Source organism: Rhinatrema bivittatum, chromosome 2 (assembly GCF_901001135.1).
Source record: "Rhinatrema bivittatum chromosome 2, aRhiBiv1.1, whole genome shotgun sequence".
NCBI lineage: Eukaryota > Metazoa > Chordata > Amphibia > Gymnophiona > Rhinatrematidae > Rhinatrema > Rhinatrema bivittatum.
In genome coordinates, this window is record NC_042616.1 from 132,965,143 (window position 1) to 132,986,229 (window position 21,087).

At 42.3% G+C, this 21,087-nt stretch overlaps 1 protein-coding gene across 1 annotated transcript in view; it reads left to right on the forward strand.

The window, feature by feature from the left end:
* Nucleotides 1-4,010: 4,010 nt before the first annotated feature.
* ARMC4 (armadillo repeat containing 4) overlaps nt 4,011-21,087 on the forward strand; it is an 890,525-nt gene continuing 873,448 nt past the window's right edge. The window contains exons 1-2 of the mRNA XM_029588639.1: nt 4,011-4,414; nt 20,707-20,959. Of these exons, the coding sequence (XP_029444499.1) occupies nt 20,736-20,959 (224 nt within the window). The 5' untranslated portion in view covers nt 4,011-4,414; nt 20,707-20,735. The remainder of the gene's footprint in view (nt 4,415-20,706; nt 20,960-21,087) is intronic.

Below are 21,087 nucleotides of genomic sequence, written 5' to 3' on the forward strand. Positions count from 1 at the left end.
TGCAGATAAGCCTCGGTGAGATCCAGAGATGCCAAAAACTCTCCTCCCCATACCGCTGCAATTATGGTACGCAACGTCTCCATCCGAAAACGTGGTACCTTCAAACTCTGGTTGACTTTCTTCAGGTCTAAGATAGGGCGGAATGTGCCTTCCTTCTTGGGCACTACGAAGTAGATGGAATATATGCCTTGCCTCTGTTCGGACATTGGGACCGGCACAACTGCCTCCAGATTAACAGATGCTGAAGCGTTTCTTGGACTGCTGTCTGCTTGCTTCAGGAAAGTCAACGCGACTCCAGAAACACTGACCCAGAGGGCGAGAAAATTCTAAGGTGTAACCGTCTCCCACCACGCTCAAGACTCACCGGTCGGAGGTTATCTTGGTCCACTCCCCGTAGAACTGGGCCAGCCTGCCCCCGATTACCAGAGATGAGGAGTGGACCTGCCGGATCTCATTGTGAGGATTTATTGCCACCCGCTTCCTGGGTGGATCCGCCTCTAGATGACCTTCCAGACCCCCGAAAGGACTGTTGCCTGTGCGAAGACTGTCTTGGGGCCGAGGCCCCCGAGGACCTTGTCTGATGAAAACGCCTCGACTCCTGAAAGCGAGGCCGAGAGGAGAAAGGTTTCTGGCCAGACTTTCGATCCTCTGGCAGCCTATTGCCCTACATCTATCCCAGCGACTTCATCAGATGATCGAGATCCTCACCAAACAATAGTTTCCCCTGAAAGGGCAGATTGCAGAGCTGCGATTTTGACGACAGGTCCGCTGACCAGTTACGTAGCCTCACGTGTCGTCTGGCCGCCACCACCGACACCATAGCGTGGGCCGTGGTTCTCACCAGGTCATACAAGGCATCCGCACCATAGGCAACCCCCACCTCCAGGCAGGCCGCCTAGACTGGGGAAAGAATCCTGGAGGGCGACTGCTCCTGTGGCTTCTGGATCCAACACAAACAGGCCCGCTGCATCAGGCTTGCACAGACCACCGCTCGCAGGCCGAGTCCCAGGACCTCAAATGCTCGCTTGAGATGCACTTCCAACTTCCGATCCTGAACATCCTTCAGGGCGGAAGCTCCAGCAACCAGGATAGTGGTCTTCTTAGTGACTGCCGACACTGCCACATCCACCTTCGGGACCTTGAGAACATCCAAATGATCCTGCAGAAGCGGATAAAGTTTGGACATCGCCCTGCCCACTCACAGGCCTGAGTCGGGGGAATCCCACTCCCGATTGGTCAACTTCTGGATTTTCTTTGGAATAGGGAAAGTGCTGGGGAGTCGCCATAGGCCATCCAGAACTGGATTATCCCCTTCAGTATCTGAATCCTCCAGAGTGAGCTTAATCTCCAACTCCTCTAACACCAGAGGTATAAGCGGGCAAAGCTCCTCTCTCTTGAAAAGATGGATCACCCGTGGATCATCGCCTTCAGCCTATGGACCCTCCGTGGGTCTAGAGGGGACCCCCAATCGGGTCCCCCTCCCGATCGGCCTCCGAGGAGACCTCATCCTCCTCCTTAGACTCGTCTGAGTCTTTCGAGTTCAATTCCAATTCCAATCACACTAGCCGTCCCTCGGGAGGTAGAATTCACAGGCCCGCAGAGCCTTTAAAGGGGACCTTCCCCCACTTTGCCGATCCCGCCGGGCCTTTTTGAACACCGCACTTACCTGCCTGCTTAGCCAGGAAGGCTTTGTGCAGCAAAAGTACAAATTCGGGTGAAACCCCCCCCGGGGTCGCCAAAGGGCGCTTGGGGCTGCTAGGGCCCGAGACATCCGGACTTTTTTCCCTTGGTCGAATCATAGGAGACAGGAGCGGTGGGGACCCCCCGGAGACCTGGGGAGAAGCCCCCCTATCCGGCTCCACTTCTGCGGCCATAGCCACTCCCTCCTGTGACCCAAGTGCCACCACCGCGGTCCGTGGATGCCTCCGCAGCTTTGATTACCTGTCAGACCCCCCTCCAGCACAGGAGGGGGGTCTGAGAGAAGGAGGTCATTCAGGCAGACGATGGGCTGCCACAGGCCCTACAGGTCTCCCTGAGCTGCTTGTCCGTCATAGCAAGCACCAAAAAATAAATAAAGGCAAAAAGAAAAAACCAACAGGCAAATCCTATGCTTGCCGCGCTTCCATGTGGCCTGGATCGCAAGGGGCGCACCACGTAGCAGCTGTCAAGCCCACCGAGGGAACCAGACCACTGGCTTTCAGTGGTCTTGGAGTCGAGGGCTGAAGCTGGCCAGGGGCATCCAGCCCCCTGTTCGCCCGGCTCAACCCGAGGGATGACCCTTCTGCAGGAGCCTGTCACCTTGGGGAGCAATTTTCCTTAATATATCCAGTCAGTCAGGACTGCAGGGTTAGCACCTCTACCATCTGTTGGAGGTAGAGAAATACTGAGGGACTGCAGGTGGCACTCTTGTATATGTGGCAGTGCTCAAAGTTTTGTTCTCTACCGCCATCTGCTGGTAGGGATGAATAAATCCTGCTTGTCTGGATTGATTTGGGTATGTTCAGGAACTGGAAAAGATGTGCAAGGAAGACCACGTCGAGCTTGGCAAATGTCGATGAAAGACAACAATCTAACCTCTGCTCATGACCCAGTCTGAGCTCTAGTGGAATGAGTCCTAACCTGAGTATGCAATGTCTTTTCAGCATTCACATATGCGGCCGTGACCACCTCCTTAATCCAGCGAGCTATGGTAGCCCGCGAAGCTGGTTCACCCTGTTTTCCTTCACCATGAAGGACAACCCCCTGATTGGAGGGTGTTAATCATGTGTTCTTTTCTGATTGGCTGGGCTCCTTTGGCGGGCTCTTCTGACTTACAAGACACTGGCTATTTATTGCTAACTGGCTTTTGTACACTAATGTAAAGCTACCGGAGATGCTGTGGAATCCGGCTTGTACAAATATGATTGCTTTTTAAGGTATGTCCTTTGTATATTTCTATTTATTCTCAGTTCTGTAAATTTGGAAACATGAAATTTTGTAAAATTTGGTGTTTTTGTTTCTCATCAATACTGTTAATTTTTCCACAAATGTGTCTACCGCATACTTAAAGTTTTGATCCCATAAAATAATGGTATGTGTTTTTCTATAAACTTAAATTTTATTATTTGGTTTCCTGTTCTAACTATAACCTCGTCTCTTTGTAGATTTGAGAATTCCTCGTGTGTTCCTCCGACGCAGCCCCTGTGCAAAACATGGCCGTGTCGAAGGACTGCATACTGTTCTACATTCATTTGAAGGACTGTATACATTATTATATTAATTTGAATAAATAACTCTTTAAATGAACAAAATACTTTGATATCACTGAACAGCCAGAACTGACATCACACATTCTTCCTTGATAGATACAGTTTTGCTTTATGTCTTAAAATATAAGTGCTGGAAAAATACATGACATGGGATAATTTGCTCTTATTAGGGAAAACGCCTTGAATGGCACACAATCTCAAATCATTAAAGGAGTGTCCATTTTCAGTACAGTAGGACAACAGAGGAGCTTCTTTCTTGTCTGTACTGAAAGAGGTCCAATGTTTAATTATGTCAGTATGAAGTTAGTAAACCTCAAATTGCTTATTTTCAAATGTGATCAATTATCATTTGTTGATTACTTTAATGGTTACATTGTATGATATCTGTTTTTGTAAATTCTGGCATCACACTTCTTTACTCAAACTTTAGATTATCCTAATAGTCCTGTAGTGAGTTCGCAATGTGGATATCAAAATCATTTCACTGTAATTATTTTGTCTCTTTTTAATCAGGAGGGTGGTAATGGCAACTTGATACTAACGTAATACAAAACAACATACGAACATGCCATACTGGGTCAGACCAAGGGTCCATCAAGCCCAGCATCCTGTTTCCAACAGTGGCAAAAACATGATTCAGGAAATTAACTGCTAAAAATTCCCTTGAACTGTAAGGTCATTATTATTGTGATTTGAATAACTATAAGGACACTTTCACATTTTCATGTACATTTTTTTTTAATTGCCAGCATTCGCAATTTAACTAACCACATCCGACTGCCCTCTCACTTAACTTGTCATATTTAGTATGCCATCCATTCATTGACTTTTCACCTATAGATCCAAGAGAAAGCACTCGCCCATCAAAGCATATAATAAAGCGCATTTACACGCTTCTTGCTGGCGGTTTTGCGCATGCGGGAATCGGGATCCGGGACTTTACGGAGCCTCCGTTTGTCTCGCCAATATCCTAGCAACCAAGACTCCGACATGCACTGCGCGATCTCATTTCCACGGCAACCACTAACGGCGCCGCTTGTCTAGCGTGTTTGTACTGGGATCGAGTTAGCATTTCTGGAGACGCTGTTTTCGTCACTGAACCAGCGTGTGTTCCCCCCCCCCTCCCCCTCCCTGATTTTCATACGGAAAAACTCCAAGAGCCCAAGGTAATGTTGCCACCAATAAATAAATTATGATTTGAAGTTTGGGGAAAGTGTGAGGATTTGTTGCGAGGGAGAGCCGAGTCAGGATGATGAATCTTGAAGTCGGAAAGAAATAAGAGAAACCCCTCTTCGCTGTTCTGTCAACTTGTGCCACATAAGTGGGCAGTTCATTGGACAGTTGTGTATGCTGTGTGCGCACTAACAGGCTATGGGAACGGGGGATTGTGGTATTACTTGATGAAAAGAAAGCGTGATAATTGACCGGAATATACAGACTTATTTTTCAACGTATGGAAAGAGAGTGGTTTTCATATTAATAATTGTGGCTTATGCACTTATCCAATTCAGCAGCGAGGTGCTTTGTATTTTCGGAAACTTGTTTAAAGATGCAGTATTCTGAGTTAAAACGGGGGAAAATAATCTTTTGCAAGTCTTCACGGAAAAACTGTCGGGGAAGAAGTAATTGTTTTGGCTTTACTTTTATTGACGGTGTTTATATACTTTTTTTGCAGGGGGTGAGGGGGAAAGAGGTAAATTAATGTAAATGTTATTATACTGTAAAGTTAAAAAAAATAAGTATATTATGAATTTATTTGAAATATGTAAATCAATGGTACCTAATTCAGTCTACAGGTTTTCAGGATATAAGAACATAAATACCATGCTGGGTCAGACCAAGGTCCATTGATTCCATCAGCCTATCTTTGACAGTGAATAGTCTAGGTTGCAAATACTGGCCAGGTCTCAGAGTAGATCTGGTTCCTGCTACTCACTCCCAGGGACAGCAGTGACTTTCCTTAGTTTACCTGTTTTATGTGCATTTCCTCCAGGAATTTGTTTAAACCTCTTTGAAAACCCGCTATGATATTGATAGTCAGCTTGACCATATCCTCTGGAAACAGATTCCAGAGCTTGAGTGTGCGCTGAATGAAAACACATACTTTTTACGATTTGTTTTGAATCTGCTGGGCATTAGTTTCCTGGCATGTCCCTTTATTTTAGTATTATTTTAAAGGGTAAATAACCATCCTTTATTTACCTATTCCATCTCGCTCATTATTTTATAAACTTCTATCATGTCCCTTCTCAACTGTCTTTTTAATTTCCTGAGGAGTCTCCCATGGGGGACTTTGTCAAATGCCTTCTGAAAATCCAAATTCACTATATGGCTCACCTGTAGCTACATAATTTTTAATTTCAATTACTCCAGTATTGACTGGATAAATGTCACTTCAGGACATGCTAGGGAGGTGAAGTTTCTAGATGTAATACTTGACAAGGTAGGGAACTATTTTAGACTTAATCCTTAGTGGAACACAGGAGTTGGTGCAAGAGATAATTGCAGTAGTGATCATAATATGATCAAATTTGACTTAATAAATGGAGGGAAGACATTAAAGAAAACTACCGCTCTAGCATTCAACTTTCAAAAGGGAAACTACGATATAAAATGAGGAAAATAGGCGAAATAAAGCTCCAAAGGTTAAGAGTTTACATCAGGTATGGACATTGTTTAAAAATACCATCTTGAAAACTCAGACCAGATGAATTTCACAAATTAAAAAGGTGGAAGGAAGGCCAAGTGACTGCTGGCATGGTTAAAAGGTGAGGTGAAAGAAGCTATTATCACCAAAAGAAATTATATTAAAAAAGGGAACAAGAATCCAAATAAAGAAAATTGGAAAAAGCATAATCACTGAATGGCAAGTTAGATGCAAGATAAGGCAGAGTTATTTATTTATTTAAAACTTTTATATACCGATGTTCATAGACATATCACATCGGTTTACAAATAACAGGGGGATAAATATATTGAAACTGAGAGGGAAGTATAAAGTTACATGTAACAGGGGTATAAAAAACTTGGAAGAGTTGCAGAAAATGGTCAGGTGACCTAGGCGAGAGGCGTTCAATAGATAGAACAATAACTATAATATCATTGTTTGTATAGTTCTGGAGGAGGATGGTAGAGAGGGAAGGAGCTATGGAGGGGGGAGCTAATTCAAGTGTAGGCTTGTTCAAACAGCCACGTCTTAAGCTTCTTTTTTGAAGGTGACAGTGCAGTGTTCTAGGCGGAGATCTGGTAGCATTATAAGGTAATAAGAGAATTTGGTCTAACCCACTATGGCAATTTTTATGTTCTTATATCTACAAGATGGAAAGACTTCCCTTTGCTAAAACCATGTTGACTCTTTCTTATTAAGCCATGTCTATATATGGCCAGTGATTTTGTTTTTAAGACAAGCTTCTACCAGGCTCACTGGTTGATAGTTTCCCAGATCACTCCTGCAGTTCTTTTTAAAAATTGGTCTCTGGCCACTTTCCAGTCTTCAGGTCTTGTGGCTGTTTTAAATGATAGATAACAAAAGACTAGTGGCAAGTTTGCAATTTCGTGTTTGAGATCGTTTAGGACTTTGGCGTGTATGCCATTCGGTCCTGGTGATTTGTTACTCTCTAGTTTGTCATTTTGATCCATTATATCTAATATTATCATAGAGATTTGTTTTAGTTGCACAGAATCATCACCATTAAAGAATGTTTCAGATGTATGTTCTCAGTAAAGACCAAGGCAACATATTCATTCAGTTTATCTGCTATTTCCTTGCCCTCCCTGAGTACCCCTTTTATTCCTCAGACATCCAGTAGATCTTACAGAATTTTTCCTTCAAATGTATTTGAAAATATTTGTTTTTGCCTCTAGCAAGCTTCTTCTCAAATTCTGACTTGGCTTGTCTTACATCTAACTTGCCACTGCTTATGCTCATGCCTATTTTCTTCATTTGGGTCTAATTTCCATTTTTTTGAATGATGCCCTTTTGGCTTTAACTGCCTCTTTCATCTCACAATTAAACCATGCTGGCAGTCATTTGATATTTCTTTGACCTTTTTTAATGCATGGAATACATTTTATTTGGTTTCCAAGATGATATTTTTAAACAATGTTCACACCTCATGCAATTTTTAATCTTTGCAACTGCTCCTTTTATTTTTTTTTCTAATTTCCTAAATTTTTCAATTTCCCTTTTAAAAGTTATGTTACTGTAATAGTTCTACTTAATGTCCTTCCCCCAGTGAATATGTCAGATTTGATTGCATTATGATCACTATTGCTTAGTGGTTCCACAACAGTAATTCTTTGCACCAGGGCTTGCATTCCACTGAGGACTAGATCTAAAGTAGCTGCCCCACTTGTTGGTCTTAGGATCAGCTGCTCCAAGAAGCAGTCATTTATGGCATTTAGAAACTTAACATCTCTAGTATGGCTCAATGAGACATTGACCCAATCAATACAGGGATAATTGAAACCTCCCATTATTATTGTGTTGCCAAATTTATTTGCCTTTCTAATTTGAGCTACCATTTCACAGTCTGTTTCTTCATCTTGGCCAGGGGGGGACCATAATATACACTTGCTTGCTATACTCTTACCTGTCACACATGCAGTTTCTATCCATAAGGATTTCATAGTGCATTTTGTTTCTTGCAGAATTGTTATGAAGCTTGATTCTATGCCACCTTTTACAATTCAATCTGTGCTATTACATCACTATAATATCTTGATATCACAGTGTCTCTTTGGTTATCTTCCTTCTGCCATGTCTCTAAAATGCTTATAATGTTTGTATCCTGATATAATAGCATACATTCTAACTCTCCATTCTTACTATTCACATGTCTGTCATTCATATATCATTTTTTATTTCTATTTGTATCACAACCTGCTGTTTAGCAAGTCAAGTCATCATTTATTATAACACGCTTTTCCAGCAAAAAGAGCTGAAAGTGAGTCACAATATGTTTTTGGTGATATGAGTACTGTAGCAGATGATACAGGCAGTGCAAAGTCTTTATTATCTGTGTGCTCTTTATCTGCATCTATCCTTTCTTTTCCATTGGATGGGGTAGGCAGGGGAAGGAGAACCTGGTGCTCAGAGCCCCTTCTTAGCTCTTGTACAGAGAGTGGCAGGGGGCCCTGGGGCATGGAGTTCCTTCTCAGCTTTTAGACGGAGAACCTGGGTGGAAGACACAGGGGTATTATGTCCTTTCTCAGCTCTTGGTGGGAGGCACCAGCTGTGGTTGGAGGTGGGGCCTCAGTGGGCCCTTTATTCACCAGAGGGGAGGTTGTTGGTTTACAGCAAGCCCTTTATTCAACAAGGGGGAAATAAATATGCAGCAGGCCCTTTATCACAACCTCTCTTCTAGGACATTCCAACTTCTCTGTTTTGCAAGTTTTCTTGGGAGATACCTCTCTTTGAACCATGCGCTTCTAAATGACTCACCCTTCCCCGATGCTCTAATTTAAAAGCTGCTCTATCTCCTTCTTAAATGTTAGTGCCAGCAACTGGGTTCCACCCTGGCTTGGAGCCAATTCTGTTGGAATAGGCACCCCTTCCCCAGAATGCTACCCTCTTTCTTACACCATTATGTCATCCACCCATTGAGACTCTGGAGTTCAGTTTGACTCAATGAATATGCATGAGATACATATGCAAACATTGCCACCATTGCACACAAGTTCACCTTATTCATACTTACTGCAGATATCCTGAAAACATGACTAGCTGATCCCCCATTACAGGTTTGGGAACCATTGCTGTAAAGCAGTCTTGGATATGTTACCCCTCACTTTGTATAGCTGCCATGTCATCCTGCCTCTAATATCTACAGTGTTACTGGGGGAAGTAGAATGCTAGTTGGACATTTTCATTGTTGGCCTTTGGGAGGGCTTTTATCCACAACATTTTATTAAAGTTAAATAACTTTTCAAGTATCTACATAGGTGCAAGTACCAATATCAGAAATAAACACAGGTGATCTGCACCACACAGGTGTGAAATGAGAGGGGGGATTTGCACTAGGAAGGAAGGGGAGTAAGTGGGGATTTTTCCTGATAAGGGGGAGAGAATTTGTGAATTCTACCTGAAGGAAGAGGAAAGAAAAGGAGAGAGGGATTGGCTATTGGCACTAGAAGAGAGTTCCGCTGCTGTTAGTGGGGCTTCAGTTTTACTTAGCTCTGATAGTCATACTGCAGGATCTTTGCCAGAAGCTGTTAATAGCTCTGTTCCAATTGATGGGAAGTTTCCTTCTAAAATTGTGGATCGGATGGCGACACTTTAGAAGCCACCTCTCAGGGTGCTCAGGGATTGGTTATCGGGCCCTTCCAAGTCAAAGCATATGTGGTGACATTGAAGATCTTATGGACAGCTCTTGTAAATATGGAACGGTCCCTAACTCCTAGAATTGATAATATGTTGTCAACGTTTATTGAACTACACACTCAGGTAAACTCTCAAGCACAGACAATTTGAGAATATGATAAAATGTTAACTCATCTTGAGACTCAATATAAAGAACTTGTGATGTAGCTTGATTAAAGACAAGAATGCTTTGCATCAAGAGTTAGTCCAGGAATTTTAATTTGCATTGTTAAATTTTCCAAATTCTCCACTGATCGCTCCTTTATATATGTTGAAGAAATTCTATCGAGAAATATTGAAAGTTCCATTAGAATTTATTCCTCCAGTTCCTAAGGTGTTTTATCTTCCTACTCATACTAGAATAGAGCCTGAATTTGAGTATATCTGTGAGATATGAGTTAGCTGTGGGTTGCTTAGATCTCATGGCTTTTCTGTGACATTGTTGGTAGGCTTTGCTCTAGAACTGGATAAAAATTGGACTATGAAAAATGTTTTTTCCATGCTAAACAAAATACTTTTCTGGTTTATTCCCTGATTTACCTATGCAACAAAGGAACAAATTATTTTTGAATAAAATGTAGGAAGTGGTTGCTCTTGGTGCCACTATTATGCTAATGCTTCCTTATAAATGTGAGAAATTTGGGTAATGTTAAATATGTTTTCTATGAACCAGTTCAACTTGATGAGTGTTTGCAGAATAGGGCCAAACCTAACAGTAGCTTTATCTAGATAGATATAAAATAATAATTGTTAGGCATAGACTTTATTTAAGTATCTTGAAAATCGTCCTGATGTTAGGTGTATTTCCTTTATGTTCAAAACATTTTATTAAGTGATACGTAGAATGAACAGCACAAAGTTAGAAGCAATACATTGAAACATATAAACTGGTACAAATTTGGTACAAACGCATAGATCAACGAAAATGGTTAGGTAATCACTTCATTTTAGAATACAATAATCCCCAGTCCCAGCGCCCCTAGAACGCAACCACCAGTAATGAGTGCCGGAACCCAAAGTGCATTGTCCCTGTGCCACTACAGGTTCCACATACTCATCAAAGTAGGGTATAAATCCTGCCGCATTCCATTCTCCACCAAGTCCCTTCCCCCCCGTCCTATACCCAACCCACCTCCCCACCATCCCAAATCCAGAGATCTACATCAGAATCCCGTCAGGTTATCCCTAGTTCAAGAGTCCTCAACCATTGAGAATCAAACTCCGGGCTTTATGTGATAGTGATTGCAGATATGGTTCCCAAGTCTCCAAAAAAGAGCCTCCATATTTCGGAGAACTTCTGGATAACAGATTTTCCATTTGCATTAACTGGTGAAAATTAGTTCTCCAACCCCAGAATGAAGGGGGCTCCGCATCTCGCCAATGCAGCTGGATGACTTTTTTCCCCCACCAGACCTGCTTTCGTAAGAAGAACACGCTGGGCTGGAGAGACATAAGAACATGCCTTACTGGGTCAGACCAAGGGTCCATCAAGCCCAGCATCCTGTTTCCAACAGTGGCCAATCCAGGCCATAAGAACCTGGCAAGTACCCAAAAACTAAGGCTATCCCATGTTACTGTTGCTAGTAATAGCAGTGGCTATTTTCCAAGTCAACTTAATTAATAGCAGGTAATGAACTTATCCAATCCTTTTTTAAACACAGTTACACTAACTGCAGTAACCACATCCCCTGGCAACAAATTCCAGAGTTTAATTGTGCATTGCGTTAAAAAAGAACTTTTCTCCAATTAGTTTTAAATGTGCCACATGCTAACTTCATGGAGTGCCCCCTAGTCCTTCTATTATCCGAAAGAGTAAATAACCGATTCACATTTACCCATTCTAGACCTCTCATGATTTTAAACACCTCTATCATATCCCCCCTCAGCTGTCTCTTCTCCAAGCTGAACAGTCCTAATCTCTTTAGTCTTTCCTCATAGGGGAACTGTTTCAACCCTTTTATTATTTTTGGTCACCCTTCTCTGTACCTTCTCCATCGCACTATATCTTTTTTTCGGATGCAGCAACAGAACTGTACACAGTATTCAAGGTGCCGGTCTCACCATGGAGCGATACAGAGGGCATTATGGACATTTTCGGTTTATTCACTATTCCCTTTATAATAATTCCCAACATTCTGTTGCTTTTTTGACAGTGAATTGACGATTTCAATGTGTTATCCACTATGATGCTAGATCTTTTCTTGGGTGGTAGCTCCTAATATGAAACCTAACATTGTTGTAAACTATATCATGGGTTACTTTTTCCTATATGCATCACCTTGCACTTACCCACATTAAATTTCATCTACTATTTGGATGCCCAATTTTCCAGTCTCACAAGGTCTTCCTGCAGTTTATCACAATCCGCTTGTGATTTAACTACTCTGAATAATTTTGTATCATCTGCAAATTTGATTGCCTCATTTGTATTCTTTTCCAGATCATTTATAAATATATTGAAAATCACAGGTCCCAGTATAGATCCCTGAGGCACTCCACTGCCCACTCCCCTCCACTGAGAAAATTGTCCATTTAATCCCACTCTCTGTTTCCTATCTTTTAGCCAGTTTGTAATCCACGAAAGGACATCGCCACCTATCCCATGACTTTTTACTTTTCCCAGAAGCCTCTCATAAGGAACTTTGTCAAATGCTTTCTGAAAATCCAAGTAACACTACAATCTACCGGTTCACTTTTATCTACATGTTTATTAACCCCTTCAAAAAGAGCGAAGCAGATCGTGAGGCAAGACTGTCTTGGTAAGGCCATGATGACTTGTTCCATTAAACCATTGTCTTTCTATATGTTCTGTGATTTTGTATTTAGAACACTTTCCATTAATTTTCCTGGCACTGAAGTCAGGCTAACTGGTCTGCAGTTTTTCCGGATCATCCTGGAACCTTTTGACATTGGCCTCATAAAGTTTACTAAGGTCAGTTGGAATCTTTATCCCCAGGCACCTGATCTCTCCTTCCACCTACCATAATGGGAAGTCCTTACCCCATGTTTTTTTTTCAAAGTACCCTGGACATCTAACTCTTCAGATTTGTCCTGATTGATTTTTTAGTTCTACAAAAGTCTCGAAGTCTCTCTGATGATTGAAAGCTCCTTTGGCTCCGTGAGAAAGACTTGGATATCATCTGCAAACGCCACAGTTTTAAAGGATTGGCCTCCATTATTAAATCCCTGGATTGTGTATCATTATTGATTTTCCTCAAAAGAGGATCTATGGACAAGATGTACAGCAAAGAAGAGAGAGGGAACCCTGCCTCACTCCTGTCTGTATGCTGAAATCTTCTGACTTGTGTCCATTAGTGATAATGTTTGAACTTGATGCTCTGATAAGAAATGCTATATATTTTAAAATATCTCCAGCAAAGCCATATCTTCTTAAACTGAAAACATGTATGGCAAAGAGACTTTGTCAAGGGCCTTTTCAGAATTGAAACCTATCGCCACTGCTTGTATATTATTGGCTCTACAAATGGATATTGCCACAGTTAATTTTACAATATGGGAGCATGCTGCTCTTCCCTTGACAAATCCCACCTGGCTGCTAGAGACAATGGATGGCACTATCAGTCTCAACCTATCCGCTAAAAGTTTAGCAAGGATCTTCAAGTCGCAGTTCAGTAGAGGGAGAAGTCGATATACAGGTGAAAGTGGATCTTTTCCCGCTTTGGCCAACACCATGATGTGTGCCTTATTAAAGCCTGGAGGAAAAACTGTGAAAAAATTACACATAGGACTTTACAATAATTTGGCTTAAAATCTTGGAGTAATCGTAGGAAAACCCATCGTGTCCCGGGGCCTTACAAGTAAGATCTCATAGGTCTGTATAGGCTTGCTTAAAAATTTTAACTGTTGCTCAAAGATATTCGGCACCTGCAGGCCTTGGAAAAACTTGTCCGCCTCTTTCCCTCCTCCTGGGTTATCTTTAGAGCATAACTTTTCATAAAAAGTCCTCAATACTGCACAAATATCTGCACTATTTGTAACTTTCCTACCTTGGTTATTTTTAAGCTTTTCGATGAATAATTTCCCCTTCCAGATTCTAACTGCATTAGCAAGGAACTTCCCCGCTTTATTTCCAACGCGGAAGAAGTTGTGTTCTGTACATTGCAGCATTCTCTGTGACCTTTGAAGGATCAAATTTAAACACTCTAGAATATTTTTATATTCTTCTTTATATGTTTTGAATCCCTGTCTTGCCACTCTTTCCTTTGCAAGTTTTACTTTCTCTTCTAGTTGTAATATTGATTTATTCATTCTCTTATCCCTACCTATCAGATAGAAAGTGATTTTTCCCCCTTAAGACAGCTTTACTTTTTTCCAAGAAAATAGCAGGGGAATCTTTATGTTGGTTATTGTTACTTTCAAATTCCTTCCATTTCTTGGAAAGAAAGGATTGAAAATCAATATTTCCTTGTAAAAAAAAAAAAAAAAAAAAAAAGGGAAATCTCCAAATTCTGTCCTCCTTCCCATCCTCCGTCATCTTAAAATCTACCGAAATAAGGGAGTGATCAAATATCACAGGTAAATCAATTTCAGCTGTAATAATTTTTGAAAAAAGGACTTGAGAGATTCAAAGCCTTCCAGACATCTTGCATAAATATGAAATCCTCCTTCCCTTTCATATTCCTTGAATATCTAGTTCCTGGGGATTAGTCTAGCATAGAGTCATTCACACAGTTGAAATCCCCTACCATAAGTAAGGGCCCCTCTATGTTCAATAAAAGTATGATAACTAAAGCTGTGAAAAAAGCATGATTATACTCATTTGGAGCATAAAGGTTGCATATTGTGACCTCCATCCCATTCAGTTTTCCAATAAGGATTATGAACCTCCCTTCTGGATCTTGTATCATGTTTTCTTCTTAGAGATATACGCTCTTATTGACAAGAATAGCCACCCCAGTTTTTTTACCTTTGGCTCCTGAGAAGAAACATGCGTTCACCCAATCCCTTTTCAATTTGCGGTTCTTTTCACTCAGCGCGTAGTTAAGCTCTGGAATTCATTGCCAGAGGATGTGGTTACAGCAGTTAGTGTAACTGGATTTAAAAAATGTTTGGATAAGTTCCTAGAAGAAAAATCCATAAACTGCTATTAATTAATAAGTAATGGTAGCTTGAGATTTATTTAATGTTTGGGTTCTTGTGTCTTGGAAATAGGATACTGGACTTGATGGACCCTTGGTCTGACCCAGTATGGCAATTCTTATGTTCTTATCTTGGAAAGATGTGTTTTGTATAAGCAAACTACTGAAGCCTTATGCCTTTTCAGGGTAAATAATACCTTATTTCTCTTCATAGGTGTTCCCAACCCATTAATATTCCATGAAATGAGCTTCAACTTATTACTTATTTTGCAAATATATTGGTAAATAAGGACAGAGGTATCTGTATGGATAGGGCTGCTGCACCCAGTCTTGCCTCTCGCCCTTGCCAGAAAACTAAATTGCATACTACCCAATTGCTTTCAAATCTGTACCAGGCTGATGTTGTTCTTACCCTATAAGCCTTGAATTCCTTCATTCATAACACCCTCCCACATATAATATATTCCCCGCTCTCCCCTCCTCCTTATACAATTTCTCCCTCCAAGCGAGCGTGAGATGTCAGAAATGTGTACAGATGCCATCCCCATTGCAATAAAAACAAAGGAACACGTAATTCCATGATATCCCTCCTATTCCCTTCTGACCTCGACATATCTAATAACGTGTGTACTATATACCCTAACTTCAAGCAACTAGTTCAACTTCCATTAAGTTCATGAAATTGCATTCAGTCCCTGAGACCCCTTGTTCTTAGCCATTAAGGTTTTTCTTGGAGGAAGAATTCAATAGTGAATCTCTTAGGTTGTCTCCGATTCTACCATGTCAAGAAACCAGCGACCAAGTTGAAGGAGTCATATTATACTATGTCGTGCTTACTTCTGAAATGGTTCACCTCTGGCACATCCCTTTTGTTCACCCGCACAGCTGAGATGTCCTGCTCTTTAAGTGCTTAACACACTTAGTGCTGCAAAAGATATGTACAAACTGCATCTTTTAAGCCCTCAACAAATAAACTCTGTCCATTGAACCATAGTTCGCTGGTTTTTAGCAGTAGCTTAATGAACTTGGATCCAGAGTTCTGGGAAAAAAGGCGGCATGGGTTGGTATGCAAAGTCAGCCTTCCTCCCGCTGTTAACACTGCCCGGCCTCAGGAACAAAAAGGGCTTTATTCTCCTTAAGTTAAGAACTTAAACAGTTATGAATTCCAAATGACTTAACCATGTAAATATAATTGTAATTCCAACATGCTAAGAACAGATCAAGGTAGTTGGTCAGTAAACTCTTTAGCTGTCTTCAGCTTGTCAAACACATGCACCATACCTTCATGCCAATTGCGAATACATGCTGGAAAATGTAGTGTGAATTTCACCTGTTTTTTTCATCAAGGCAGTACATAGGGGATTGAATTCTTTGCATTGTAGAGAGACTTTAGTCAAGTAGTCTTGGAAAATGCGAATTGGTTTTTCCTGGTAGACCACTTCCTGATGCTTGTGATAAATTTGCATGATATGCTGTTTGTACAACCAGTTAAGAATCTTAGCTGTTATAATCCATGGTCTCTATTCTCTTTTACGTTTGTTGCCAAGCCTGTGTGCCCTTTCAGTCTTCAAGGCCCCCATTAAATCTGGCATATTTAGGGCTTCAAGCAGTCATTTTTCTAGAAACAATGCCAGATTCCGATCATCAATACTCTCCACTGTTACGGTCCTGGGCCGTGCCCCGGAACCTGCACTTACCACGCAGCCGGCCCGGCCGCAAGAACGCCTTTCCCTCGGCCTTCAAGGCCGAAGACGTGACCCTTCGCGGCATTCTCCCTACAAGGGAGACGCCGACGCTGATCCCTGGCTGGCCCTGCCCCCTAGGCGCGCGCTAGGGTTCCCTCTTAAAGGGACCAGCGCGGGAAAACACAGGAACATCCCTTGATGACGTCAGACGCTGCCGGGCCATTTAAACCCGGCAGCTGCAGCAGTTCAGGGCCTTGCAATGAGGTTCCTCAGGTTCCCTGACTCTCTAGTTGCTGCAGTGTGTCTGATCGTCTTGTCTTCTGGCTCCTGACCTGGCATGTTCCTGACTTCGTCTTCAGCTTCCGCTCCTGGCTTTGGTATTGACTTCCGACTTCTGGCTTCTGACCCGGCTTCGTCTCCTGACTTCGCTTCCAGCTTCCGCTCCTGGTTTTGGTTTGTCCTCTGACTTCTGGTTTTGACCCGGCTCCGTCCCACGACTCCATCTTCTGCTTGCGTCCCTGGCTTTGGTTTGGATCTCGGACTTCTGGCTTCTGACCCGGCTTCGCTCTTGGACTCCGACTTCAGCTTCATCCATCATCTCAGGTATCCGGTACTTGCTGGCCCAGAAGGATTCTCCTAAGTCCCAGCGGCTCGGGCTCTCACGGGCTCCTCCCGGAGGAGCCATGGGCTTCCAAGGGTGAAGACTCTTCTGCTGCCTGGGTCCAGCCATCCTTCGTCCATCCCTTCGGCTGCAGCTCGGATCCTTGGTCGCATAGGATCCCACCTATGTCTGAGAGGTCCAGGTCCCTACGGGCTCCTCCTGGGGGGACCTCGGACTTCCAGTGGTGAAGCCTCATCCGAGTCTCTTCTGCGCTGCCTCCCGGCTGGGACGCTCACTATGGTCCTCCATAGCATACCATCCACTGTCTCAGCCGGCCCACGGGTCCACGACCGTAACATCCACAACCCCACCAACCTGATGTTACTCCTTCGGGACCTGTTCTTGAGGTCCTCTCTTTTGTCGTCTTGTTTTTCTGCTTTTTTCTCCAGTGCTGCTATTTTACTGGTAAGGGCTGTTGAGTCATCTTCCAGCAGAGAAACTCTCCCTTCTATCATATCTAGCTGTGGTCCAAATTCTGAGATCATCACTTTAAGGTCAGCGATTTGCTTTGATATGGAATTAAGTTTACCATTTAAAGCAGCTACCACTGCTGCCGATACCATTATGGTTAAGTCAACAGTTGAATCACTGTTTGAGAGAGAACTGTTCTATTTCTCTGATTCGGTGTTCATCTTTTCTGTTATAATCTGTGATTTCTCTTTTTCTTTTCCCCCCCCTTTCAACGGCATAGACAATGGTGATTTTTGCATATATTTGTTGATAGACATAAGGCTCATGTACCAGTCAAAGAAGCAATCGTCTTAATCACTAAGATATATTAGATTTCAGTCGATGTTTGGGGGATTGCGCCCGGAGCCTGAATGAGCATGTCTGCCTAGGCTCACCACATGACATAACCTCTAAAGGGAGCATATTTTAAAAATCAAGGATTTTCTTGGCTAAAACATGATTTTATTCTGGTAAATATTTTGAATATCGATCTCTGTGAGGGAACATTTCCACCATGCAGATGACTGTAGAGCAGGGACGAGCAAACATTTTGTGCAGTGGACTCCCTTCAATTCATGCAATTGATTGGGGCCCTGTAAGGATTATAAGAGTATACTGTAGCCCGTGTAATACTGCCTGCTTCCTTTCCCTCTCTCTTGTAGAAGACTAACATTGCTACAGACAACCACTTCTTATTTCACCTTTTTATATGACTCGATCAGCCCAGGAATTCATTATTGCTAACAACATAGCGATCTTAGAAACTTATAATAAATTCTTAGCATAGAATACACTTCTGGTAATAAGCTTAGCAAATATGAAGAAATAAGAAGAAATATAACACATCACCTTGGTTGCAACTTGGCTGTAAAACAGTTCTAATGTGCTAGCCTATAGATAAAAAGCCAGGAATTAACCCCTTCTCATCACTTTGAAGATCCTTGGTCTCTGAACTGTGAGGGAAGCTGACAGTACTGAATGCGGCCTCTCTCTGAAGCAAGCTATGAGTCTTGCCCCTGAATGAGGACATAGGACTTGCCTAGTTGCTTAGGAAGACCTCTGGCAAGTTTCACTTCGGATACCATAGCAGGGCTTGAAATCTCTGCCATATAGCACTTCAGGACACTGGATCTGGTCGGTCTGCGAAGTTGCAGGGTGGGACAGAGAGCAACGTCTCAGACGTCTTCTTGCTGGTGTATGGAATCTGGTAAACCCCCAAGCCCTTTTTCCCAATTGATTTTAAAAGCCATTATATGCATATTCAGAGGCTTAATGCATATTAATTTAGTGACATGAGTCCAATTCTGATTAGGAATGTTTTTATGGAGACTTAGGCAGGTGCGTGACAGAGAACTGACCAGGTCTTGTGATGGGTCTGCCCTGTCTGATAAGACCCCTTTTCATGAATGGAGAATCCTGTCTCCAGGCAAATAGGTCTTCTGACAGGTTTGGATCTGTTCTTACACATACATACCTGGCCTGTATTGTCTTTCTGAGCCCCCTTTTTGAAGGACTCAGCATCTAAATAGAGGCTTGCTTATGCTTTCTGTTGTGTTTGCTAAGACAAGACTCCTTTTGCTATCAGCATCCCACATAAATAGGTCCTGCTTGACAATCAGATAATTCTATCACAAATGCAGCTAGTTAGAAATTCAGCATTTCTGTGATTCTCTGAAATACAGGCCAAGTCTCCACTGGAGTCAGAGAATCCATTTTTCTGAATATAAAGTAGTTAAACTTGGGGTTTTTATTCCTACAGCCCCCAAGATGGGTTGCTATATATCTATATTTTTTTTGTGAAATACACACACACACACACACACACACACACACACACACATACATACATACATACACACATACATACATACATACACACATACATACTTGAAAGGTATTCACCAGGCAGTCACACTGTCAATCAGTAGCTCAAAGGCCCCATTTTGTTTCTCTTCAATTTGTTGAAAAGAGTAAGCTTATATATGCACATACGGACACAGAGAGACACACACCTCACAACCAGACAGACACAGAGAGAAATAGATACCTTATACCCAGACAGAGATACCTCATACTCAGACTTAGAGAGTGAAAAAGACAGACACCGAGACCCCCCCCACACAGACACATAAACTGTTACCCGCATACCCAGGAACAGAAAGTCAGACATCCCACAGAAAGAGAGAAACCGAGCACCCAGACACAGAGATACAGGCTTATCGTACCCAGAGAAATGAGCACAGGAAGACACACTACATCCAGACACAGTGAGAGACACAGGCAGACAGATCACATCACATACAGAGACATTGACCACACAAAAGCATACCAGACAAAAGAGCCACACACTACACACTACACAACAAACCCAGACACACAGGCCACACAACACAATGGTAAGGGCTGGAAAATTTTTCAAAAAATTAGGTGCCAGCCAAAATTTTTTAGGAGTTGAGAAAAACTCCATCCCACCCTGTGCAACTTTTTTTTTGTTTTCACTGATTTTTCTTTTTTTCTATGTTTCTATTCTTAGATTTCTCATCCTTTTTTATTTTCTCATGTTTTGATTTGCTTAACTTTTTTTTTTTTTTTAATAATGTTTGCCTTTATTCTCCCCCACCTCATCCCTCCCTCCCCTCACCTCCTTATTCTCTCTGGCTTCTTTGCCCATTCCCCCTCCTGTACTTCACCACTTCTTTCTTCTGGGGCATACAACAACTGTTGTCTTTCTGCCTGGGTAGGGGACCTGAGGGCATCAAGAACTCCTCCTGTGCTGAAGCCTGAGGGTGGCAGTTCTTCCTGGGTTGAAGAAAACTTCAGTGGCTGCACCCATGACCAATTCTACTGCAGAGTAAGCAGCCCACCACAGCAGAAGCTTACACTGATGTCACTATGCTCTGGTAGCTCCCTCAAGTTTGCAGTGCCTCCATAGCACTGAGACTCTACAGTGCAGCCTTGTTTTTTCTTTCCTGATTGGGCCCCCACAGTGCACCCCCACCCCCATTTAGGCCTGTTCACAAGCCCCTTCAGGGGGCCTGATTCCCCCCCCCCCCCCCCCCAGTTTGCTCATCCCTGTTTTCAGTTTCAGGGTATTTCTTTTTAAAGTTTTACAGCTATAAATTTGTGTTTTCACTGTATTTGAACAAAATAAAATGATCAAGTTTACCATTCTTACTGTCTCATATTATAATTATTTGCTAAGGTTGACATCTTTGGAAGTTATCAAATTCCATGGGAGTGACATTATCAAGAGCAGCTCAATGGACTACTGCTGGTTTTGGAACTGGCAAACTAGAAATTACTCCTTTGAATGAGTCTCTTCTAAATGATATTATTAGCTATGTGGAGAGCTTCAGCAGTAAACATCCTCAAGAAGCAGCGTTTGTATTCCGAGAACCACTGGAATGGACAACAACAATGAATCCTTTAGCCTTTGAATCTGGTTATGAAACTAGGTGAGTGTGAATCAAAATATTTGGTGTAAATAAAATGAACTGTGTTTGGAAATATTTTTACCAAGTTATATAGATTTGCATTACACTTGCTTAGATGAACAATAAAAAAAAATGTTCACCAGTTTTTG